Source organism: Pseudochaenichthys georgianus, chromosome 13 (genome assembly GCF_902827115.2).
Source record: "Pseudochaenichthys georgianus chromosome 13, fPseGeo1.2, whole genome shotgun sequence".
NCBI classification, from domain to species: domain Eukaryota; kingdom Metazoa; phylum Chordata; class Actinopteri; order Perciformes; family Channichthyidae; genus Pseudochaenichthys; species Pseudochaenichthys georgianus.
In genome coordinates, this window is record NC_047515.1 from 4,347,626 (window position 1) to 4,374,418 (window position 26,793).

The 26,793-nt window shown below is 43.1% G+C and overlaps 1 protein-coding gene and 1 pseudogene across 1 annotated transcript; both read left to right on the plus strand.

The window, feature by feature from the left end:
* Nucleotides 1-2,730: 2,730 nt before the first annotated feature.
* LOC117457902 (uncharacterized) lies at nt 2,731-13,121 on the plus strand. The gene is made up of 5 exons (XM_034098167.2): nt 2,731-2,800; nt 5,081-5,339; nt 7,766-7,799; nt 8,142-8,328; nt 11,050-13,121. Exons 1-5 carry the CDS (start codon nt 2,746-2,748, stop codon nt 11,403-11,405), a joined length of 891 nt encoding a protein of 296 aa, XP_033954058.1. The 5' UTR covers nt 2,731-2,745; the 3' UTR covers nt 11,406-13,121.
* A 5,994-nt stretch (nt 13,122-19,115) lies between these two features.
* On the plus strand, nt 19,116-21,847 carry LOC117457530 (cytochrome P450 2G1-like; annotated as a pseudogene).
* The last annotated feature ends 4,946 nt before the right edge of the window (nt 21,848-26,793 follow it).

The window sequence follows — 26,793 nt, forward strand, 5'->3', positions numbered from 1 at the left end:
ATCACTGTCTGAGTATATAGTGATGCATTATAGGCCGACCGATTTCGGAATACTGCAAAAATAAGATCCGTGGCAAACACACGTTACTGATACTTACACGCTTTGGTCAGCAGGATCTTCTCCACATATCAACACCACTTTGTGATTTTTGAAGGGAACATGCAATCACCATAGGTTAAATGCTATCGTTAGGCTATAAATCACCACAGTTGCATGGCCCTGCATCACCACCACTAAGCTAAAGACGGCTGATATTCAGCATGATGACATTTATTAGTTTCTTTAGACACTTGTTAGCAACCGCTATTTTTAAGAAACATTGACATTTTAGATATTCAGCAGTGGTGCATTTACTGACATATTTTATGTTGTAGAACAAAACTTATATTAACCACAGACTTGGTTTCATGCGTCTAACCCATAGACTGTATATATAAAGGTCTAACCACAAAATAACTTTCCAAAAAACTTTGACTTTGAGAAATCCTGGGTCTGGGCAGATCCTAATGGTCTTGGCAGATCCTCTGATGGAATGTGACCTCTGACCTTCCTGGATGAATGTGGAAACAAATAGCGTTCCTTCAGTTCAACATGCTAAACAGTATGTCTTTTGTGGTTAACTTCACACATTTGATATCATGTTGTAGCGCCTGTAAACTGTGTAACCGTCTCTCTATTCATTTTATTGTTTATCCATTAATCTGATTGTGGTGTGATCTTCTAAATCCCTATTGTTACATAATGTTTTTCCAACTGTGACAAGTGTAACCTACATTAAAACATAGTAGGCCTAAAGTCATTCAAAAGTGATTTCATTAAAGGGTACACGTTTAAAATTGGTCAATGATAGCATCCCTTTAAAAATATAATAAATAAAAGTAGGATGACAAATTACAAGGCACCAGGCACCCGCAGCGCAGCGTAGCAGGAGAAAATAGAGTAAAACGGAGCGAGACGCAGATGAGACGAGCGGAGTAAACTATATTAAAAGTGATTCAAAGTTGATTTAAAAAAGATAAAAAATACCATCCACACGGTCGGGAAACCCAGTAGACGGTATAGAACATTAACCAACGGTGTTTTGGTGAGTCAAACCTTTTCATAGAAAAGTAATGTTAGCTTCATTGTTAGCATTTCATGTTGTTAAACTGTAAGGGAAGCTATGAACATGGCTTGCAATGCCATGTATTTGTTATTTTGTTTGGCTAAAACTACGTGGCTTTAATGTGTGTTTTACAAGGGGAAATATGTGTTATTTTGTGTGAACAGGATAAATGAAACGTGTAGAGGAGAGTAAAGCTGCCATTTTGAGCCCCATGAGCTATTGACAAAAGAGCTAAGTTTACAGTAGTTTTGAAAATGAAATTATATAATTTATATTGTTAGTTTATATTATATTTATATTCTTTCATGACCTGTCGTACAGGTCAGGTTTTTTGGACTGGATAAGAAAGTTGATCGCGAGTGAGAGGACAACACACACACGCACTCTGATACAAGATGGCGAGCCGACCCACGGACTGCTTTGATCTTCGCGCCAGTGAGAGGACTTGCTGGTTTATCAAGAGACAATAGCTGAACTCACTGCCAGAGTGGTAGGAGTACTGAATAAATTATAAGGTTGGAACTGGATTTAAGTTGTACCTGGATTTAAAGAGACACTATATATTGTACTCTTGGTTGTCATTTGATTTCATTGATGGTACCATTTTTTTTTTTTCATTGAATTAGATATATTTTACCTGTGAAAAGGGAAAAGAAAAAGAGTTAACTCAGGATATTGAAGAGATTAAAATAGGAAAAACCTAGAAATAATACTTAGTCGACCGGTCTAAAATAAAATAGACTATTTTATTTTGTTCATCCTGTATGGATACCATTTACTAAGTCACAGAAATCAGAAAACAAGGGAAAGGTGAAATACTTACCTCTGATTATACTGCAGAAAATATTCATTGTCTATGTTTAATGTTTTGTCTATTTGTCTATTTCGTCAGTAAATTGCCGGCTGTTCTATTCCAACCACCTGGTCTCTGGTCTAATTACTTACCTGTCTATCCACTCTAGTAGAACCCAGAATCCTTCTAGTCAGATAGCATAGCCCAAGATAAGAAGTGTTACACAAGCAAGCGCAGGCCAGAGACAATAAACCAAGTATAATCCCGGCTGGATATATGACATTGAAAAACGGTTAATATCTTGGAGGTTGCTGCTTGGCACGCATCCCAGGTCCGGGCAGCAGATTACAATCTTGGTTGGGCCTATCCACAGCACTGCAACAACTGACCTCCAGCTGTGCAAGAACAATAATCCCTCTGTTTTAATCTGCTGGAGCGGGAGGAGACCCAAGCTGTGGTCGCAGAGGCCATCCAAGGCCATCCAAGGCCATCCACTTGGAAAACGGTTTGATGGCAGTTTCATGATAAGCTATTATCAATCGGCCCATATGTGAGGAAGACTTGAAACATGGGCTTAAACCCAGTGTGCGTGTTCCTGAGAGAGAGGCAGTATGGGGAAAGCCCCACATGACATCTGGATCTGGAAATCACTGGATCTTCCTGGTGGGATTTATGCATTGCTGTTATGATTATTTGGCCTTACGCTTGACGGTTCCAATTCCACTCACAGCAGCACGGGTTTAAGGGAGGAAGGCCTAGATAGCGGGGATTATTCTCCCTCTCTCTCTCTCTCGCCCTATTTTCCTGCATCAAAAGCTCAGCCTCTCATTCAGTCTCTGTCGCTGTGATGACCACAGGCATGAGCACAGCAGGCGTCCATCGAGGCTTCCTCAGGAAATATGGTAGGCCTGCTCTGACTCAGCATTGTGTGTGACAATGATTATCTGCCTTTATTAATAGGCAATAGACCAAATCACTTTGTCTTGTTTGCTTCGTGTTGGTGCTTATTCTATGACAATTAATTTGTAGTCTTACATTTAGGGCACTTGAGCTGTGTTTTTAAATACACTCACTATTTTCCCTGAGTTCTCTATTTTCTCTACTCCGATCTTTTGTGTGTGTTTTCATGGTTAACGCTATCTGATTAGCGCACAGTGAACGATCGGAGATTTGATCATTTGTGAGAGTTTTTACCTAAAACTACATATGTCTTTCAAACATTTTTGACAGTCAGAATAAAAAACAAATTTATTTTTAAAGGATTTCAGGCCTGTACTTGACACAATGGTAAAGAAGAATACTGTTGAGATCAGCACTCCAACTCTCAGATGAGTGACATCAATCTCAGAGAGACTTTTGTTCTATAATTGTCCCCAGATGTGTTTTTACAGAATGACGAGATGTTTTGCTTTCGAAGCCAAGTCAGGATCCAGGGCTCAGCCAGTGTCATGTCTTTGTGCCGATGTTACATCTGTTTCATATCTCCATCAATTAAATGTGATAGTGGCGTCATGGTGGCTCAGGGGACAGGGGCGGGAGATACAGTTAATCAGCAGTTCAGATAAAGATTCTTTATCATCTTTCTCTCCTCACTGAATCAGAACCACCATTCAGTTGTGGTCAATAATCTGTTGTGTGTTTGCAAGGGAATTGGTTTAAGTACTTCAAAAACAAAACAATTTGAATAAGCAGAAAAACAATTATACTTCACTCAGTCAGTATAGATAAAAGTATAGATAAAAGTGTACATATATATAAAATAAAATACATTTGGGAATAATACATGTTTACAGACTATGAGCCAGAGTCAGGGGAACCAGGAGAGTGGGGACTGTTTCTGCATCACATGAAAAGCTATGGTTGTGTATGTCCATTGTTATCCAGATATAATGGAAAACAAACAAATTGCTAATTTGTTTAACACGTACAAAAAAAGGAAAAGGGTTATTATTATTACCCTTGTCACTTACAATCTAAGAGCATTATGTGTGTCCTGTCCAAAGAAAGTCCCAGAATGCTCCAAAAACAGAAGCTTTTTGTTTGTCTCTACGGGTCGAAGCTGCCCTTGGTGTCTGGTTGCAATGACAGAGATTTATATTAGAATGTGATTAAACGATTCTAAGGTCATTATTTTTCGAGGTAGCGTTTTGTGCTGCTGTTGAATTGATATAAACGTAGCTATAGAATAGTCCAATTAAATCAATGATTTGGACTGGATTTAGTTCACCTTTCAATAGAGAGCAGCCTCAACACAGACACAACTAAAGCATGACTCGGCAATAATTAGACATTTCAAAATGTCAGATGTTTTTCATGATGCACATAACGGATGTTGGTAACCAATCACAAAGTCTCCAGTATGTAGGGAGGAATGTTGGCATGCGACTCACCACTTTGGTCCAGATTGAAGTATCTCAATACCTATTGGAGTACCATTGAATTGGTTCTGACATTAGTGATTTCCAGAAGATGAGTCAAATGTTCCTCTTACTTTTTTTTCAAACTTTTTACCGACTATCTGCAGCCTGTGTTTTGCACTAACTAGCACATTTAAGCATGCTAACAACAGCCAAGCAGGCTAGGTTGGTAACATGGTCAAACATATGAAGTATTGTCATTGTGAGCTTGTTGCCAAAGCGTAGGACCCCCCTACTGTGCCTCATTAGTCCAGGGGCATAAAGCATGGGGAAGGTTAATGGGCCCTTCCCTGGTTTCTATCCCCATACTTCTGGCGCCCGGACCACACCCTTTTTCGACCTCAGCCTTCATTTTGATTTTCAATACACATCTGTAAAGTTTCGTGACTGCATCTTGCACTGTTTAAAAGCTAAAAGAAGTAAGAGTAAATCAAAATGTGAAGAGAATACTTGTATCACAGTCACATCCATTTTTATCTTCAGTGCTGTAGATCCGTACCATAAATAACCCCAAAATCACCCACCTACGGACACGACACACCTCTACACTGAAAACACTGATACGCTGACTTTAATTACATATATTATGTCAACAAATGGTTAGATGATAATCATACTCAATAAAAACTTGATATAATTGCTTTTACCTATCCCAATACAGTTATGTGAAATATGGTGACGTAATACATTTAATTAAAGTCAACGTATCAGTTTTTTCAGTGTAGAGAAAAGTCAGAAGTATCTAATCCCTTCATTGCGCTGCAGGGGGCTTCATGTTTAAGCAGTGGAAGGAGAAGTACCTGGTGCTGACCCTGGAGGGGAGCCTGTTGGTGTGCCGCGATGCAGAGTCGCCTCCAGACCAGAGGGTAGCCCTACACAGCAGCTGTGAGTCCATCGTAGAGGGCCGGGAAATCATCGACCTGCCCAAGCTGCCTCCAGGGGGCAGGAGGGACTGCTGCTTCGCCCTCATCCTGCCGCAGAACAAGTTCCTGCTGCTGCTCTCTGACAACCCTGATGACTGCAAGTATGTCTCTATCTCACACACACAAACACACACGCAACAAAAAGCTGGGAGGCGAGACGAGGGGTATGAAAGTGTAACGATCCTTTATTTAGTGCACACTAGGGATGGGTATCGTTAAGGTTTTAACGGTACTACTACTTTTATCGATGCCGCTTATCAGTCCGGTCTTTTAACGGTACTTTTATCGGTTCTTTTGGAGAGAAAAAATAAGGTAAACTAACTAAACAAATTGTGAATAAAACTAACATTGCTTTTTATTTAAATTAAATAGGCTACATAATATTTCACATCAAAAGAAACAACAGTGTTTTAACAAATCGTATTAAATAATCTGATGACAGAACTGTAAACAGAATAGCTGAAACTTTAACAAAATAAATAACTCAGTTACCTCTAATCATTAACCCATGTTTGTATCATTGAGTTAACTCTGTGTGTTGCTGCTAGCATACATAACTAAACTAGGGATGGGTACCGAGCCCCGGTATTAAATGGGCCCCGGGGCTGAATTATTAAAGACCGTGGTACCGTAAGCTCCGACGTTAACGGTCTTTTTATCGGTACTGGAGACATGCAAAACATATATGTGTATGTATTATTGCTACACAAACATTATATTGCAGTTTTAGTGTCGCCAACTCCGTTTCTAATACACAAAAAGCGTGCAAAATGCGTCTTTTTAGTATTTTCGATCTTCCCAATCCAGACGAGAGATCTCTCTCCCCCGCCTGCTTGCGAGGGGGCGGGGCAGTTTACACACACGCAGCTGCTACATGCAGCAACACACACACACGGCGGAGATGGCGGAGAGAATGCGCTCCGAGGTGTGGTTAAACTTTACCCGTGTCGATGTGGACAATGCTCGTTACCAAAAGTGCAATAAGTGTTCAGCATGTAAGGGCGGTAACACGAGCAATGTGTCTAAACATTTATCAAAAGTGCTCCAGATCCAGACGGAGGAATGCACCGGGTTCCACTGTCTTTCTAGCAGCTCTGTAGCCCCGTCCACGAGGAACGTTTCCACGTCAGGTGTTATGTATGTATGTTATATATGTAACACACGGAGTTAACTACATTATACAAACATGGGTTAATGATTAGAGGAAACTGAGTTACTCTTTATTTTGTTAAAGTTTCAGCTATTCTGTCATCAGATTATTTAATACGATTTGTTAAAAACATTGTTGTTTCTTTTGATGTGAAATATTATGTATTTAATTTAAATAAAAAGCAATGTTAGTTTTGTTCACAATTTGTTTAGTTTACCTTATTTTTCTCTCCAAAAGAACCGATAAGAGTACCGTCAAAAGACCGGACCGATAAGCGCTATCGATAAAAGTAGTAGTACCGTTAAAACCTTAACGGTACCCACCCATATACTGTACATAACACCTGACGTGGAAACGTTACTCGTGGATGGGGGGGGGCTACAGAGCTACTAGAAAGACAGTGGAACCCGGTGCATTCCTCCGTCTGGATCTGGAGCACTTTTGATAAATGTTTAGACACATTGCTCGTGTTACCGCCCTCACATGCTGAACTCTTATTGCACTTTTGGTAACGAGCATTGTCCACATCGAGACGGGTAAAGTTTAACCACACCTCGGAGCGCGTTCTCTCCGCCATCTCCACGTCAGGTGTTATGTACAGTATATGGGTGGGTACCGTTAAGGTTTTAACGGTACTACTACTTTTATCGATAGCGCTTATCGGTCCGGTCTTTTGACGGTACTCTTATCGGTTATTTTGGAGGGAAAAATAAGGTAAACTAAACAAATTGTGAACAAAACTAACATTGCTTTTTATTTAAATTAAATACATAATATTTCACATCAAAAGAAACAACAATGTTTTTAACAAATCGTATTAAATAATCTGATGACAGAATAGCTGAAACTTTAACAAAATAAAGAGTAACTCAGTTTCCTCTAATCATTAACCCATGTTTGTATAATGTAGTTAACTCCGTGTGTTACATATATAACATACATACATAACACCTGACGTGGAAACGTTCCTCGTGGACGGGGCTACAGAGCTGCTAGAAAGACAGTGGAACCCGGTGCATTCCTCCGTCTGGATCTGGAGCACTTTTGATAAATGTTTAGACACATTGCTCGTGTTACCGCCCTCACATGCTGAACTCTTATTGCACTTTTGGTAACGAGCATTGTCCACATCGACACGGGTAAAGTTTAACCACACCTCGGAGCGCGTTCTCTCCGCCATCTCCGCCGTGTGTGTGTGTTGCTGCATGTAGCAGCTGCGTGTGTGTAAACTGCCCCGCCCCCTCGCAAGCAGGCGGGGGAGAGAGATCTCTCGTCTGGATTGGAAAGATCGAAAATACTAAAAAGACGCATTTTTAGAAACGGAGTTGGCAACACTAAAACTGCAATATAATGACTTTTCTTTTTTATCCCTCACAGTCTCTGGCTGAATTTGATCAGGAAAGTGAGGGAGGTGAGTCAGCATTTCTTACTTGAGTTGCTTCATTCAGCCTTGTTTTCATGTCTTCATCTTAAAGTCATGTGACTGTGATCGGTTATGCCCTAACATTAGTTTTGACTTCTGCCGATTGCATTTACAATTCAAAAAACATAAACCTGCTGTTAATAAGAGGAGATTATCACGCTGAACAAAATGTTTATCATGAACGTCTTTGCCACAAAGCTTATTTTATGCAAAACTCTGAAACCTAATTGAACAATTCCAATGCATTGTCAAGTAATTGCTTGAGATGCTAACACGTCATCCCAACATTTTATATGGAAACGTTATATTTGTGTATGTCTCATTTTCTAGGGTGTCATGTCCCCCCTGACCCTCCAGAGACAGCACAGCATCATTCCCTGCATCACCGACAGAGACCCCCTGCCGGATTCCTCCAGCGATAAAGACCCCGGGTCACCCAGGTTCAGTGAGGGGACCCCTCCTATGTCCCGTGTCACTCAGCGGGGAGGCTCCTTCAGAGACAGTGGCCAAAACCAAGGTCTGCTATGTGTAGGGATGCCAGCGATTATTAGATTATTCGAATATTCGCTACAGTCTCCATAATCGAATATTATTCGCCAGGGCTGCCGAATAATCGATTTTGATCATGGTCAGTTTCTGGCAACCCTAGCTATGTGGTCATCTAGATGTAACATCACAAGACTAAACGCTAGGGGTTATGATATGGTGGCTAAGAAAGCTTGATGTCTGTTTATAAAAAATCAAATGAAGAATCGCCACTAATGTTTTCAGTAGTGGCGATTATTTTTAGAACAAGTACAAATTCACAATAGCGCACTTGCATGCTGCATCCATTGCTGTGTCTTATTTTGGACACATCCCTTGGTACACTGCATGTCATGTGCTAAAAAATATTTTGCAGTGTGAAGATGTAGTGTTGCCTTAAATCAGTGGTTCCCAACCTGGGGGGCGCCAAAGATCGCAGGGCCTCAGACGATTTGAGGCTTTAGACTTTTTAGGCTTTAGACTTTTTTATTTTTTTATTCTTTTTTTTTTACATATAATTGTAACACAATACATGATGGCCACTAAAAGCCTTGTCTCTACATTACAATAAAATATAAAAAATAATTGATTCATTAGAATACAAATTCAAGTTAGTAGCTATTAAAGGCATAACAAGACAGAAATGTATAATTCTTTCTTTAATAGAAATGTTTCTTCTGCCCATAAAGTGTCCAAACCAGGCTTTTGATAAGCGCATTTTAAAAACATAGTCATCGTCCATGCCGGTTTCAGTTTGATTATATATCACAGTTGCTCCGATCAGATCGGTCTCCTCCCTTTTGAAGATTATTCACGACTTTTGAATCCACATAAACACATCGGCAAAATCCGGCTTACTTTGAGCATGTGTTTTAAACAGTTTAATCCCTTTGTGAATTGTTTCCACTTGCGCCGTCCTTTAATTTCTGCATACAGCGGGAATCCAAATGAATTAAAAAACCCTGCCTTAAATCACACATGACAGCTGTGCCCTGAACCGAACTGACAATCGCTTCTGTTAGCTAGCTAGCTAGCAATGATAGTTTGCTTAGTTCACCCTATAACATATTTAAACTTCACCAGTTTAGGAGTATGTTAAACAGCTTCTTAAAGGTCCCATGTCATGCTTTTCCGGTTATGACCCGTCCCCTTGTGTGATGTAGCTTTTTCTGCATGTAAACGGTCTGCGAGTCACAAACCCTCAAAGTACACCCTGTAGCGAGTAAAACTCTAACATAGTTTCCATAGTTTTCTTCCGTGGAGCTCCTCACACACACACACACACACACACACACACACACACACACACACACACACACACACACACACACACACACACACACACACACACACACACACACACACACACACACACACACACACACACACACACACACACACACACACACACACACACACACACACACACACACACACACACACACACACACACACACACACACACTCCTTTAGGGGGGGGGTGCTAGTGAAGCCTCGCAGCGCGGCGAAACTGTGGCACGCTTACACTGTAGGTGCGCCGCGTTTGGGGGTGCGTGGGGCGGATGCGGGTGCTAGTGGAGCCTCGCAGATGGGGCTATTCTATTTGCGATGTCTCGCAGCAAGCAGCAAACCACACCAGTAAGCCAGCTCACACTGTCAGCTCCTCGCAGCAGCGAGCCAGTGGGCGAGCTGACCAATCAGAGCACACTGGGCTCAACAAGGCGTGTAGGACAGAGTGACATTCAGTGAATACACATACTATACAGAGATGCTGTATAAGAAAACCAATGTGATTTTGGAAAATTGCATAATATAAATCTATTCTAGTAGACCTCAACAATGGAATTATGATCAGTAGAAATGGCCATGTCATGGGACCTTTAAGAAGTGAAAAAAACAAATGTCTTCCCTATTTGTATAGTGCTGTATTTACCTGAGCAACCGCAATTGTGGCGGGTCCCACCACTTCCGTTACTTAGCCAAAAAGGGCGATTATTGAGTGTGAGAAGTGTCCAGCGTTCCACACTTAACTTTGTGACCATGTGGGTGCACCATCCAAGTATTCATGCTGCAAGACTTTGACAACACATTAATGGCATAAAGAAACTCAGAAGTACATCTTTTGTGTCTCACTAGGAAGAAATTCAAAATGACTGTAGCTTGTTTTTTATTTATTTGCAGCTCTCTTACTCTAAATGTGACAAATAGCCCAACAGTATGCCCCAACGGCTGAAGTGTGGTGCGCTCTCAGCAGTGGTTGAATGTTACAGTGGTTGTGCTCACCAAACTCTCAGACACAGCTGGATATACAATGGAGATATCAGGGTATTATGGCTAACACGCACCTCATTACTTTAATCTTGTCTTTGCTTACCTTTAGTTGTGGTTGGCAGAGGCCGGAAACTTCAAAGAGCTGCAATGTCGGGGGCTTATAGCAAATTGATTAAGTGTTATTGTCATGAATATTGCTTAGAGGTGCTCGAGGTAGGTCGTAGGATACTGGCCCATCAGGTGTTGATGAGCGAACACATAAACAAGATTGATATTTGTTCTGTGTGCGGTCGATCTCGTAAAGAGATCTATTGCTCTACTTGATCAAACGCCGTGCCTGGATTGTGAGATGTACTAAATGGTTAAAGTTGAGATCTGAATACATTTAATTGAAACATAATAATAATAATGTTTATATCTTTTTTTCAAATGACCTTTTCAGCCGGTGGGCCTCAGCAGCCGCTGCGCAGTGTCCCTGTGGCCCCCCCTCATCGTGCGTCAGATTGTCTTCGCCATGGCAACAGCAGTGATGCCCGGGCGGTGCGGGCCGTGTGCCTAATGATGGGGGGGGCGGCAGCCTCCTCTGCTCTGGGCTACCTCAACTCCTGCTCCTCTTCCTCCCCGCTGGCTGGCAGAGCCTCAGAGATAGCCCACGTCACCGGGGGCTTCTCAGAGCCCCCTGCGGGGGGGTCCTTCCACGCCTGCAGCCAGGACGTGGACTCCCCCCACTTCAACAGCTTCGACTTTGAAGGAGACTCCGACTTTGATGCATTCGATTGTGGAGGATTTGCTTTTTAGTTCTGATTACATAGCAGCTGTTTGACAACATCCTTGTGTTGGTATTCCTTCATGATAAAAGGTCATAGTTATAAAGTCATCAATAGTCTGTTATGCGTCTACTTTATAAATGAATGACGGTGTTTTCCCTGGCTTTGTGCCCATGCTCCTCAGGTGGATCATTCATGATCTCTTGTGAACACTGCCCGTGTTGTATCAGTCTTTCCGTGCCACAGGACAGCCTGAGGTTCACTGAGATGGCAGTGTAATGAGCCATCTGTTCAGATAGAATCTGCTCTGGGTGAAAGACACTGGTCGGGCGCCGGTGAGAGCCTCGTCCCAGCGTTTCATTAAAAAGGACTTTCTTTATTGCTTTATATCCTGACAACATATCACTGCGATTGTATGCCAGACCAATATTGCCACTTGGTTTGTGCTACTATATCATTTTATGACCATTACATCCAACTGGAAGATGCTTGCTCTCACACTTTGCTTCACCAGTCAATCTGACAGCCAGAAAAGTGTGGGGAATCATTTGCATATGACGAAAAACACCGACAGCAACTTCCAGTGTCCGTCCAGTAGGGGTGTAACGGTATCCGTATTCGTCCCGTACCATCACGGTTCGGACGTCACAGTTCGGACGTCACGGTTCGGACGTCACGGTTCGGACGTCACGGTTCGGCACATGCAGTCACACGGCGAATACGCCTTTTTTTTAACGAGTGGGAAAAAAGTCTGTCATTCAGGGCAGCATCCACTACACTATATATAATCCAGGGGGCGGTATTGCGCCTAAAAGCTGTTTGCCAGCCGCCCTTAAACAACAAATGAAGAACAAGAAGAAACAACAACAAAACGAACTAAATACAAGAAGAAGAAAAGTTAGTATGGGGAGTTCAGATAACACACAGGAGCTAGAACCCACCTGCTTCTTTTAAATCAGCTGTGTCAGCTTTTTAGTTTTACAGCTTTATGAAACCTTTTAGTTTGACATCAGCCATTATAGATAATATGGCCATCTGAGTGTGTGTGGTACTCTTTGTGGTTTGTTTTTAACTGTTTAATACAGTTAATTATTGAAAATGTCAGTTCCTTATTTTGAAACTGAAACTTGCACAACTGTTCAAAAATAAATAACAACAAACCTGGAATTATGCATTTGGGACTTTTTTTTGCTTTTTCTTGTTGTACCGAACCGTACCGAACCGTGACCCCCAAACCGAACCGTGACTTCTGTGAACCGTTACACCTCTACCGTCCAGCCAATCCACTCCAACATATCCATCTTTTCTGTCTGTGAAATGATAGAAAACAAGCTTCTCCTACAGGTTCTGCAGTCACGTAATTATCCCCTTTCTGGAAAGTTAAAAAGTTACCAACTTCAAGTGTTTGGAGCAGCCGCATAATACACAAACAAATGATGCGGTCGTCACATGTGACAGCTTGTTCTCACATCAAACCGGAAATAATAATAAAAAAAAAAAAGACACTAACGCTCAGAAAAAGGCGCTATTTGGACACAGGCCCTCAGAGGACATGAAAGTCTATTAACAGTTGTGTTTTCCCACAATTCGTTGTTCATTTTATACATTTTAAAATGTGGCCGATGTGAATATGTTGTCATCTTCCTTTTGCCCTGCTCTCAGGAGTCCCTATGTGATCGTTGATCTCACATGAAATGCAGTGCAGAGGTGAACTCCAAATAAATCCTGCTGTCACCATGACTGTGCGTCTTTCTCTCGACATGCCGTTTGCTAGCTGGCGTGCAGCAGCAGAGGGAGGATATGCAGAGTCTGCACCGCTCTGTGTGTCCTTCTGAGGTTTTGTAGCACAGCAAAAAATAATCCTTTGGGTTTATCGATGATGTGCTGGATACGGATTTGGGTTTGTGTGCTCTCAGTTTGGAAATCATGTGCTGAGATTCACACAGCGCTGAGCAACAGCTGCACGTGTGTTCTTGCTGTCTTCCTTCGTCACATGCAAGAATGACTCGGCTGATTGTGATCAGTTGAAGAGAAATGGTTATTTTCATACAGATATTAAAAATCAATCTTTACCAACCTGGAGAACATTTTCCCTTTCTATAAGTAGATTCAGCTTGGAAGTCATTTTTCATCATTGTTGAAAGTACATTTTATCAGCATTACTTATGTGTATTATCATATTATAAATGTTATGTAATACCTCAAAGCCCTGCTGCTCAATATGACAACTAGGCCAAACAGTCAAGTTAAGCGAGTTACTCAGATACATAAACATACAAATGTATTAAAGAATAACAGCAGTACAGATGCAGGTAAAGCATCCGGGTGTTGTTGCTCCTTAATGTTTTGAAGGGTAAAAATATATTTGTAAGTGTTTTTTTAAATAGAAAGTTTGATTGTGCCGAAGTATTTTACCAAAACAGTCCACCTCTTCCAAAATGCCATGCTCCTAACTTTTCATTCAATATTAGCACAAAAAACAATTCACATAAAAGGTTTAAACTCTTGATAATCATGTATTATGTTTTGTTCTCTGCTGGACAGGGCTTATTTTTTGTAATCTCTTGATAGAATTACACTTTGAGAGTTCATATAGCATATGTATTCCTCCACATTGGACAACATACTGTATAGCAGCAGATCCCATGTTGCACACTGACAACACGGAGAGATTATGGGATATATGCAGCGGGGTGAAGGACTGGATCCAAGAGATGATTAAACACATTGGTACAGTCCATGCAGTTCAGCTGTCCTAAATCCACATGTTTCACACAGATGTGATGTGAATAACCAATCCCAATCAAACCCGAAACAGAATCGAGCTCAAACTGAATCTACGTTCTTACGACTGGAGCTGAGAGGAGCAACAAATCCAACGGTTGGGTTATTGATCAAATCAGTACGAGATGTCCATCCATCCATCCATCTTCTCCCGCTTATCCGTGGTCGGGTCGCGGGGGTAGCAGTTCCAGCAGAGAGCCCCAAACTTTCTTTTCCCTGGCGACATCAACCAGCTCTGACTGGGGGATCCCAAGGCGCTCCCAGGCCAGCGAAGAGATATAATCCCTCCACCTGGTCCTAGGTCTACCCCTTGGTCTCTTCCCAGCTGGACGTGCCTGGAACACCTCCCTAGGGAGGCGCCCAGGTGGCATCCTAACTAGGTGCCCGAACCACCTCAACTGGCTTCTTTCGACGCGAAGGAGGAGCGGCTCAACTCCGAGTCCCTCCCTGATGACCGAACTTCTCACCTTATCTCTAAGGGAGACACCAGCCACCCGGCGGAGGAAACCCATCTCGGCCGCTTGTATCCGCGATCTCGTTCTTTCGGTCATGACCCATCCTTCATGACCATAGGTGAGGGTAGGAACGAAAATGGCCCGGTAGACAGAGAGCTTTGCCTTCTGGCTCAGCTCCCTTTTCGTCACAACGGTGCGGTAAAGCGACTGCAATACCGCTCCCGCTGCTCCGATTCTCCGGCCCATCTCACGCTCCATTGATCCCTCACTCGAGAACAAGACCCCGAGATACTTGAACTCCTTCACTTGGGGTAAGGACTCATTCCCTACTTGGAGTGGACAGTCCATCGGTTTCCTGCTGAGAACCATGGCCTCAGATTTGGAGGTGCTGATCCTCATCCCAGCCGCTTCACACTCGGTTGCGAACCGATCCAGTGAGTGCTGAAGGTCGCAGACCGATGAAGCCATCAGAACCACATCATCTGCAAAAAGCAGTGGTGCAATCCTTAGTCCACCGAACTGCAGACCCCCCCCCCCACGACTACGCCTCGAAATCCGATCCATGTATATTACAAACAGGATTGGTGACAAAGCGCAGCCCTGGCGGAGGCCAACCCTCACCGGAAATGGGTCCGACTTACTGCCGAGGACCCGGACACAGCTCTCGCTTTGGGAGTACAGAGATTGGATGGCCCTGAGTAGAGACCCCCTCACCCCATACTCCCGCAGCACCTCCCACAGTAACTCCCTGGGAACCCGGTCATACGCCTTCTCCAAGTCTACAAAACACATGTAGACCGGATAAGCGTACTCCCAGGCCCCCTCCAGGATCCTTGCGAGAGTAAAAAGCTGATCCGTCGTTCCACGACCAGGACGGAATCCGCATTGTTCCTCCTCAATCTGAGGTTCGACAATCGGCCTGACCCTCCTTTCGAGTACCTTGGAGTAAACTTTCCCGGGGAGGCTGAGTAGTGTGATGCCTCTGTAATTGGCACACACCCTCTGATCCCCCTTTTTGAAAAGGGGGACCACCACCCCGGTCTGCCACTCCTTCGGTACCGTTTCCGACTTCCACGCAACGTTGATGAGACGTGTCAACCATGACAGTCCCTCAACACCCAGAGCCTTCAGCATTTCCGGGCGGATCTCATCCACCCCCGGGGCTTTGCCACTGTGGAGTTGTTTGACGACCTCAGTGACCTCCCCCCGGGAGATTGGCGTTGATCCCCCGTCATACTCCAGCTCTGCCTCTAACATAGAGGGCGGAGTTGTCGGGTTCAGGAGTTCCTCAAAGTGTTCCTTCCAACGTCCCAACACTCCATCAGTTGAGGTCAACAACGTCCCATCCTTACTGTACACAGCTTGGATGGTTCCCTGCTTCCCCCTCCTGAGGTGTCGGACAGTTTTCCAGAACAACTTTGGTGCCGCCCGAAAGTCCTTCTCCATGTCTTCTCCGAACTTCTCCCACACCCGCTGCTTTGCCTCGGCCACGGATGAGGCTGCTGCCCTTCGGGCCTGTCGGTACCTTGCAACTGCTTCGGGAGTCCCCCGGGATAACAAATCCCTGAAGGCCTCCTTCTTCAGTCGGACGGCTTCCCTGACCACCGGTGTCCACCAGGAGGTTCGAGGGTTACCGCCCCTTGAGGCACCTAAGACCTTGAGACCACAGCTCCCCACCGCGGCTTCGGCAATAGAGGCTTTGAACACCGACCACTCTGGTTCAATGTCCCCAACCTCCACAGGAATGCCCGAAAAGCTCCGCCGGAGGTGTGAGTTGAAGGCCTCCTGAACTTGGGCCTCCTCCAGACGTTCCCAGTTCACCCGAACTACACGTTTGGGCTTACCAGGTCTATCCAGAGGCTTCCCCCGCCACTCGACCCAACTCACCACCAGATGGTGATCAGTTGACAACTCCGCCCCTCTCTTTACCCGAGTGTCCAAAACATACGGCCTCAGGTCCGATGATACGATAACGAAATCGATCATGGACCTTCTGCCTAGGGTGCTCTGGTACCACGTACACTTATGAGCATCCTTATGTTCGAACATGGTGTTTGTTATGGCCAATCCATGACTAGCACAGAAGTCCAGTAACAAACCACCACTCCGGTTCAGATCAGGGGGGCCGTTCCTCTCAATCACGCCCCTCCAAGTGTCTCCATCATTGCCCACATGTGCGTTGAAGTCTCCCAGCAAGACTAAGGAGTCCCCTTCAGGAGCCCCATACAGGACTCTTTCCAGGGTCTCCAAGAAGGCCGAATACTCTGAACTGCTGTTGGGTGCATAAGCACACACAACAGTCAGAGTTTTCCCCCCCATAACCCGCAGGCGTAGGGAGGCGACCCTCTCGTCCACTGGGGTAAACTCCAACAACGAAGCACCTAACCGGGGACTTGTGAGTATCCCCACACCCGCCCGGCGCCTCACACCTTGAGCAACTCCGGAGAAGAATAGAGTCCAACCCCTATCCAGAAGTAAGGTTCCAGAGCCGACGCTGTGCGTAGAGGTGAGCCCAACCAGATCCAACTGGTACCGCTCCACCTCCCGCACAAGCTCCGGCTCCTTCCCCCCCAGAGAGGTGACGTTCCACGTCCCCAAAGCCAGCTTCTGCCGCCCGGGTCTGGTCCGTCGAGACCCTCCGCTTTCACTGCCACCCGTCTGGCAGCGCACCCGACCCCATCGATGTTTCCCGTAGGTGGTGGGCCCGCGGGACAGAGAAGCGGAGGTGTTGCCCACGTTGCCTTTTCGGGCTGGGCCCGGCCGGGCTCCGTGGCAAGCCCGGCCACCAGACGCTCGCCGACGAGTCCTCCTTCTGGGCCTGGCTCCAGAAGGGGACCCCGGGCTTCCTCCGGGCCGGGTATCCTCACTTCTTGTTTTTCCTTTCATGAGGTCTTTTGAACCAATCTTAGTCTGGCCCCTTGCCTGAGACCAATTTACCATGGGAGACCCTACCAGGAACACAAGGTTCCAGACAACACAGCCCCCAGGTTCATCAGGGCACACAAACCTCTCTACCACGGTAAGGTGCTGGTTCTTCAGAGAGGAGTACGAGATGTGTGTTTTGTAAATTGTGTAATTTCTGCTTTATCTTATTTGTATGCATGCTTCTTAATTATAATTAAGCTATCTGGCTATTTTTATTGGCTGTAACAATGTACATTTCCCCTCTGTGGAAGAATAAAGGTATTCTGATTCTGATATACACAAAGCTATTTGTCTGCCGGCAAATCAAAGAAGAGAGATGAGCTGTGTCTGTTTGCTCAGCGCATTCATCCCTCTCTCTCATCCATTAATCCTTATCTCCTTCTGATGGCATGTGCAATAAGCATTAGAACATGTTACATAACATTCATCATGCTGACACTACAGAATGCAATGTTACATTGCATTTGAGTTGAGTATGGGTGCTGAGTAGTTATTGAATATGGCAATAAGCCACCAGGCATACTTGTACACATTGGTTGGAAATATTGTTGTGCAAGGCAAGTTTATTTATATAGCTCCTTTCAACACAAGGCAATTCAAAAGTGTAGAAGTATTTCTAATGATAAAGTATCGATCTTATTGAACACACATACTCAACTGAAATGTCTTAAGAAAATTAAATATCCAGCTCTAGGTTTACACACAGAAAGATATTATTTTGTTTATTACTGTCAATGTCTTCAACATCAACGTGGAACATATATAAAGTTAATTAGTGTTGTTGTCCTTTTCCTTGTCCATTGTTCAATTCAGATGATGTTGTCAGCCTGGCTTCACACTGGCTTTCAGTTAATGAAAATCAATAACCATGACAAGGTGCAGAGGTGGGGACTCGAGTCACATGACTTGACTCGAGTCCGACTCGAGTCGCATATTCTTGGACTTGAGAATTGCTTGACTAACATTGATAAAAGACTTGACTTGACTTTGACTTGGTATTCATGACTTGAGACTTGACTTAAGCTTGAGACAGATGACTTGAAAGGACTTGACTTTTTCAAATGAAATATTTGCGTTTGTTTTTGTAGTGAGATATTACGTTTAGTTTTTTCGAAATGTGATTATAGCGCCATGCGCGCAAACCTGGCAACCCACTAGAAGACAGTGTTGGGTTCAGAATTCCAGAAAAGACAGACAACTTCTCAGTTTAACTATTTATTGTAAAGAGAGCAAAAGATATATTCACTTGGCCAAGGACTCGTCACGTCTCGGAAATCACAGCTAGCAAAGCTATAATCTGTAACCACCGAATCCGTAAAGAGCCCGAACCTCGTGTGACAATACATTTTATTACACAGGGCGTGGCCCGTACATTTATGATTGGTCAAGACTAGCTGAAAAGATACCGCGGTTTAGACTTGGTTCTCTTTGGTCGGTGCACAGTCTCAGATAGAGTCTCTTGGCAACACGATCCTCCAATCATCATTCGGCCGGCTGGCGAGGTCCCTCCCTACTCTGTCTCTAACACACATCAATTGTTTTCTCTAACGTTTCTTCAGATATAGCGGGAACCCATAATGGTGCTTCCTAGCTCTGCGGGGGAGCGGCTCCCATACAGAGCCAAGGCCGGTGCGATGTGCTGTTCTGACTGCCTCTTTGTATTCTCTCAGTCTCTGCATCTGACCTTGCTACTTTCAATATTGCAAGCTAAACACTTTCTCATGTAACTTTTCCCTACGTTCCTGTCCACCCCATCAAAACTTGGGGGGGGGTGATTGGGTCCATTTATTCCAAAGTCACAGCACATACAATGAGCACAATAAGCAAATAATGTAATAGTAAGAATCTTGTAATGTTATATACAAATAGACTCCACAGCAGGAGTGTCAGTTAACATGGCAGCGGCTAGCATTACTCCAAAAATAGTGAAGTTTAGATTCAAGGCTTATTTTGTCGATGATGCTAATAAGAAAAGAACAGCGGTATGCAGGGTCTGCAGCATAAAGATCAGTGACACGACCACCACAACATCCAACTTCATTCGTCACTACAAAAAACCCACAGAGAGAGGTACGTGCATGTGTTGTGTTAGCTAGAAAGCTAACGTTAAGTTTAAGCTACGTTAGACTTGGTTTCAAATCGATTAAGCATTGCAAAGAGAAGACAATACGGTAAATTAACACTAGAACCGCCAAGGGATTCATTTTGACTAACCCTGATACTGACGGGCTGTCGAGAGAGAGAGAGAGAGAGAGAGAGAGAGAGAGAGAGAGATGCCTCGTTTACTGTGTTATTATCAGAAGTTACTGTAAACTTTTGAATAATGTAGTTCATCTACTTTTAGTAGTTTGTTTAAATGTTTTAATTATGTTGTTTTTGTTTGTAGAAGTGCATCATTCCTTGATTTATTGTAAAAATGAATCTGAACTGAAGCAATTTCAAAATGAACCCAATTAAGTGAGTTTTAAATCGTCCTACTTTGTTTATAAGGAAATTATGAAGAGGAACAAATGAAACGATTTGAAAATGATATCTCTGTAGGCGCTGACGCTGTTGGCGGTTCTAGTGTTAACAGAAATGTAAATTACGTGTAATGGCAAATGCCATATATGATTTTCTTACCTGGAATTCTGCCTTTTTGAACAGACTTCTTGAGTCCTAGCTTATTGTCTGCAGTTCTAGGGTTAATATGAATCTAATATGATTGTCATCGGTCTAAATTAGAGTTCAATGATTATGATGATATGTGGGTGGAATCCATTTTCATAGCCACTGTCTTTGAACTGATTTAAATGCGGAAACTGGGATTATTCATCAGAATGTCGAATGACTTGACTTGACTTGCTTGACCTGAGCAATGACTTGACTTGCTTGACTCTCATCACAGTGACTTGGGACTTGCTTGATACTTGTAGGTCAAGACTTTAGACTTGCTCATGACACCCATTTAAATATAAACTCCAATGAAAGGATTAAAGCATAAGAGAGATCTGTCGAGCAGCAGAGATTCAAGAGGACGAAGTGTTAAGAGCATTGTGGACTTTTCAACAAATGGGGCGAAGCCTGCGAGCTAGTTCAGGCAGTCAACTCGAGCACTTATGCTGCATTCATACCTAACGCCCCCTCGCCACTCTACAACCAACCAAACAGAGTCTCCTTAATGTGCCGCTCTATTTAACCTGCCAGATCTCTCTCTATGCATTGCTTGCTGCTGCTATTGCTGCAGCTACCTCTACGTCGCTGCTGCTTGCTGCCCCACCACCACCCCAGCTTCCACCCCAGCTTCCACCTGTAGGCTCGGGGGTTAGTTATTTAATCATCACTCATCGTGCTATGTATATCTATGGAGTGATGAGGCCCGAGCCTAGACGCCAAACTAAACTATGCTGCTTCTAATAAACATGTTGAAGAAACACGTGAGTTGTCTGACTGAACAGTGATCTTGGCATGGCTGATCGTAGCTCTGTTGTGGCTGTTTAGTGTCAAAAACAGAAGAAGTATCGTCTGCCTCCAGGACCCTATGCGCTTCCTCTAGTAGGAAACCTGCCACAGCTTGACAAAAATGCACCTTTTAAAAGATTTCTCAAGGTAAGACAACATTGTGAAATCTGAGAATAATGAGAGACGACGTCTCTGCATAACCTCAAAGAGATTGTTTTGATCACAAGGAAACACTTGCACTAAAAAAGTAATAATTCATTTGCAGCTTTTACCCTAATGTGTTTTTCTAGTTCAGTGAAACCTACGGTCCTGTGATGACAGTGTACCTGGGCTGGCAGCGGACGGTTGCTTTGGTAGGATACGATGCAGAGAAGGAGGCTCTGGTGGACCATGCAGATGACTTCACTGGCAGAGGTCCACTGCCGTTTCTGATGAAAGCGACCAATGGTTATGGGAACACAAATCACTTCAAATAATTGTTCTTTGTCATGGGACTAATGATTTCCTAATGGTTATAGGTCTGAATGTCTCTGTATTTACCTGTATCTACAAGGCTTCAGTTTGTCACAAAACAACCCTTTCCTTTTGTCAGGTTTGGGGATCAGAAACGGGGAACGCTGGCGCCAACTTCAACATTTCACACTGACAACCTTAAGAGACTTTGGGATGGGACGCAAAGGCATGGAACAGTGGATCCAAGAGGAGAGCCAACATTTGAGGGACCGCGTAGATATGTTCAACGGTGTGTTTTCAGCTGTTGTGGGAGACTGTGGAGGCATTGTTCAGTTGTTTGGATATATGCATCTCTCTTGCTTGAGTTGCACTCTTTAAGCCTTATCTCTTTTTGATGGCAGTTGGTGCAAAGTAAACACAGACTATGTTACATAACAGGCTAAAATAGTGAACCGTCAGTTTGGTTTGGTGGATATTGATACTATCCAACCGAAAAAACACCATAGGTAAGGTAGGCAGGTTGGACTTCTTAAAGTGATGCGACAGCCAAAGATATAGCCTTTTTTTATTTAGCATTTCAATAAAAAATATCAACAAATAAAGCAAAAATCTGGCTCTAAAAACATCCACAGCTGAGCTTCAACAGTTTTTTGGGATTTGAAAAACATTTGCATGGCAGGTCAAATTAGTTCTCAATGGATGTTCTGACCTGCCAACACAACCTAGTCTCACAAAAACGCCTCTGAAATTGTAAGATCCCTACGGTTTTTTTTTCACCATTCATTCCAATGGCTGGCATCTACATATGTCACGTGATCTTCAAATTTCTCCCTGCAGAAAACCAAAACATGGCCGACATTCGTTTTATTCTCGGTGGAAAATGCCTATTTTAAGGTTAGTTTGGCCATTAAAATGCGTTTTGATGTCATTTGATGCGAGAAATATGAGTTGTTTATTTCAGATTATGTGTGCAGTGGATGTACATGATCTTTTAGTTTGCTAGTTTATTATGAAGATTACTTCAGGAAATTGTGTCCATCCAAACATTTTCATTGTTACCAAGGTGGTTGCTAGGGACGCTGCTATCGATATTATTTCTGTTATGTTGTGTAACTGTTTTAATGGTGTTATCTTTATTGCTACCCCCCTTCCCCGTCAATGTATAGTGTTGGTCCACAGCGCAAACATATTAGTTTAACAAAATCCGCAATCTAAAGATACGTTTATTTTCCCCTGTGCAATTCCAGTCTCACATCTCACAGCACATCGTCATTAACAAATACCGGAGGAAACAGACCGAAAACAATTTTAAAAAAATAATAAATAATACTTTATTCCAAGTGTGCTTGCTTTTCTCTTTGAAAGTCATCACATAACGGCATTGTAATACACGGTTCGGCTGCATTAAATATTACATATCTGCCGTAGTTCTGTATTTATAGAGCCCTGATGAGAGAAGACCTCTAGACCAACATGAGGAACTGAAAACGTGACGTGGATCATAAATATATCAGCCATTAAACAACATTACATTTCTTTTCACAATACGTCTCTTGCAGTATCATCACTAATTCGGCTCACTTTTATATTTGATCCAATTGGTAGATAGGCTCTATTTACACCATAACGGTGCACAGTGATATAAAGGGACACCTGTGGTTAAGCATGTTATTGAATTTCATATTTTTTATTATTAGATATTAATAGGATCCCTATAAAGTATATTCATTACTGTATTCTCTACTAATAGGTATTGTATATATGACTATTTTGCACAACCCTTTCAAGATTTCAAGATTTTGAAAGGTTTATTGACATATAATATACACAACTACGGTGTAGTTATGTAATGAATGAAAAACTTGGGTCGCAGGTTCCTCAACAGTGCATACAAGACATCTATCAATATGTGTGTATACCTCCAGCAATGTTAACTATGTTTGAAGCACTTATTTTAACTGAATATACATATGTATTATACTCTTATAAGATGATGTAGATAGTATAAGAAATGTGCAGAATAGGACAGTTTAATGGTGGAGGTACACATATTGATAGATGTCTTGTAATGCACTGTTGAGGAACTTGTGCCCAAGTTTTTCATCTCCGGCCTTGTCAGGTATTGAATATTCAATAATAAAGAACACAGAATTTAAAATATAAAACACAGAATTTGTGTGATTATACTAAATGATTTACAAATAAACACCACTGCATATTTACAACTGTTACACATGCTGATGTAACGCAAATGTTTCCAACTTGGGATCAATAAAGTATCTTATCTTATCTTAAGATGATCGATGGCTACTGCCATATTTGCACAATGTGCCTCTGAACCTTGACAAGTGCATGTTTCAGGCTCATCAATGAACAACAGGAGGGGTCACAGACATAAGACCAGCTGTTAAATAAAGCTCTTCTGACCTTAGCTGTCGTGTGGGTATATTAATGCTGCCCATTATGGACACAAACAATTTTCACCCATTTATTAATTATATGTTTTAAATTTGAATGTTTCCTATCCCCTAAACCTCCAGGGATGTACACAGTTTAATACTGGCAACTTCTTATTATGGGAAATACAAAAACGTCTTTTAAAACTACAACTCCCAGTAGAGACGTGCCATAGAGAACATGTTGCGAAACACACAATAGCCAGCATGTGTAGTTCTGGGGACGGGGTGGGGGAGGGGGGACGGGGTGGACCCGTTCAAATCCAGTTTTGGACAGTCTGCCGTGGTTCCATCCCATTTCAAGTGCTGTTCGACGCTCGGCGTAACCCTTGGAGCACACTCTCCAATCACAGAGCTTGAGGACTATCACAGGGTTTGTCTATGGGTTTGTCAAGCGAAGCCATGGATGTATAATAAGAAAGCGAAGCGGAGAGAATACTTACTTCTGGGTGTAATATTCTGTAAAGCAAATGAGCTGATCCGACCCTCGGTCCTGACGGACTCCAACTTGTGTTTATTAATCAAACAAATAAATAAACACAAGGATAATAATGTGTTATTGTTGAGTAAATGGAGAATTGCACAGGGGAAATAACGTATCTATGCCACAATTTTAGATGCGGATTTTGTTAAACTAATATGTTTGCGCTGTGGACCAACACTATAAATTGACGGGGAAGGGGGTAGCAATAAAGATAACACCATTAAACAGTAACACAACATAGCAGAAATAATATCGATAGCAGCATCCCTAGCAACCACCTTGGTAACAATGAAAATGTTGAATGGACACAATTTCTTGAAGTAATCTTCGTAATAATAGCAAACTAAAGATCATGTGCATCCACTGCACACATAATCTGAAATAACAACTCATATTTCTCGCATCAAATGACATCAAAATGCATTTTAATGGCCAAAGTAACCTTAAAATAGGCATTTTCCACCGAGAATAAAACAAATGTCGGCCATGTTTTGTTTTTCTGCAGGGAGAAATTTGAAGATCACGTGACATAGACGCCAGCCATTGGAATGCATGGTGAGAAAAAACGTAGGGATCTTACAATTTCAGAGGCGTTTTTGTAGAAATACTACGTCCTACGTTGTGGACCACCGTAGTTATTACATGTTTTTTTGTGAGACTGGGTTGGCCAACACAATGAAGGCTTCTCAATTCTCTAATTTCCCCTCCTCGACTCCTATCCTCGTGTCTTAGTCCCGCCCACAGGAGATGTGAGCGGAGGAGTCGGGGAGGGGAACCGAGGAGAGGGGAGGGGAAGCAGCAGGCGGTTAGAGAAATGAGAACTCCTCTCCTCTGAGTGGTCATTTTAAAGAGACGTCCATTAAACGTCTCGAGGCACAGCAACCCTCTGTCTGATGGACAGATGTGTTCATGACGACTTATATATTTACTTTTAATTCATTCACAGTGCGGTATAATGAGACAATAACAGGCTACAGATGCGGACATATACACATACATATATTTATATAAATATATACAATTCCCCCCCCCCCCCTGCTTCTCTGGTCGCTGAAATGGGGAATTGAAATTACGAGCCAAAAGTTTTATTTACAAATATTAAAAGTAAGCATAGGACACCAAACCAACTGAGACCCGTCTGTCCGCCACATGTACCACACACACCTACAGCTCCTAAAGCATATCATATATATCAGACTACAGCCGTTGTGTATTTTATTATGTGAAGCACTAAATGGTCTTAAAAAAAATCGACTCTTTGTTTGTAGATATCTACTAAACTAAAGCAAATAAAGAGAGTAGGCCTGTTATACTGAGTGATATTACATACTGCTCTGCTTTCTGCACGGACCTCACAGCTCTTCTCACTGTAAACATTGTGTCGTGATGAAAGCAGTTAATAAAATAATATCCAGGGTGGTGGGAAGAGGATCAAGCTGACAGGTGGTGGTTTTAGCTTTACGGACGAGCTCTGAGATGGTGTATTCCGATGCTGGGGTGAAGATGGAGAGGGAGCTGATGAGTGATGGACCAGTGGTAGACATCCAGGGTGGATCACTTGAGGAGGTGCATGCTGAGGCCAGCTCTAGGTGAATGGTGTTCATTTTGGAGTGAAAAAATTGCAGAAAGTCAGTACATTGGTCAATGGAGATATCTGGAGGGAGGGTTTGAGGAGGCTGAAGTAGGTGACTGACTGTGGAGAAAAGAACTCTGTTGTTACCAGTGCTGATGAGGTTGGAGTAATATGAGGACTTGGCATTGGAAAGCGCGTTCTTGTAGAGGTGAAGGTGATCCGAGTACATTTGCGTGTGAACTGAGAGTCCGGTGCTCTTGCACAGCCGCTCCAGTCGGCGGCCAGTTGTTTTGAGCTGACGTAGCTCAGAGGTGAACCAGGGGGCGGAGTGGGTGAATGAAACTTTGCGAGTTTTCAGGGGAGCCAGGCAGTGAGGGAAGAGGAGAGACAGTTATTATAGTGATTCACCAGGTAGCAGGGTGGGTGGATGTTGGAGGATTGGGGTAGGAATTAATCAGAGTGGTGAGATCTGTGGGGTTAGGTGTTTAATGTTTCTGAAGGTGATGGACCGTTGTTCTTTGGTTTTGGAAGGGGCATGGATATCAAAAATTACAGCTTTATGGTCAGAAATTGGGAATTCAATGACAGCAAGGTTAATGGGAGTGATGCCAGTGCAGCAGAGTAAGTCCAGTATGTGACCTTTGTTATGTGTTGGGAGGTTGACATGTTGTGTGATAGCGAGGCAGTCCAGGAGTGAGATGAAATAATTTGCAAAAACATTGGATGGGTCGTCAATGTGGATGTTAAAGTCACCTAAGAGGATAACAGTAGGGGACATACAGATGTTAGTAATGATGAAAATTCAGTGAGAAAAACAGCAGAGGGCTTCGGCGGTGATGATGGGTTTG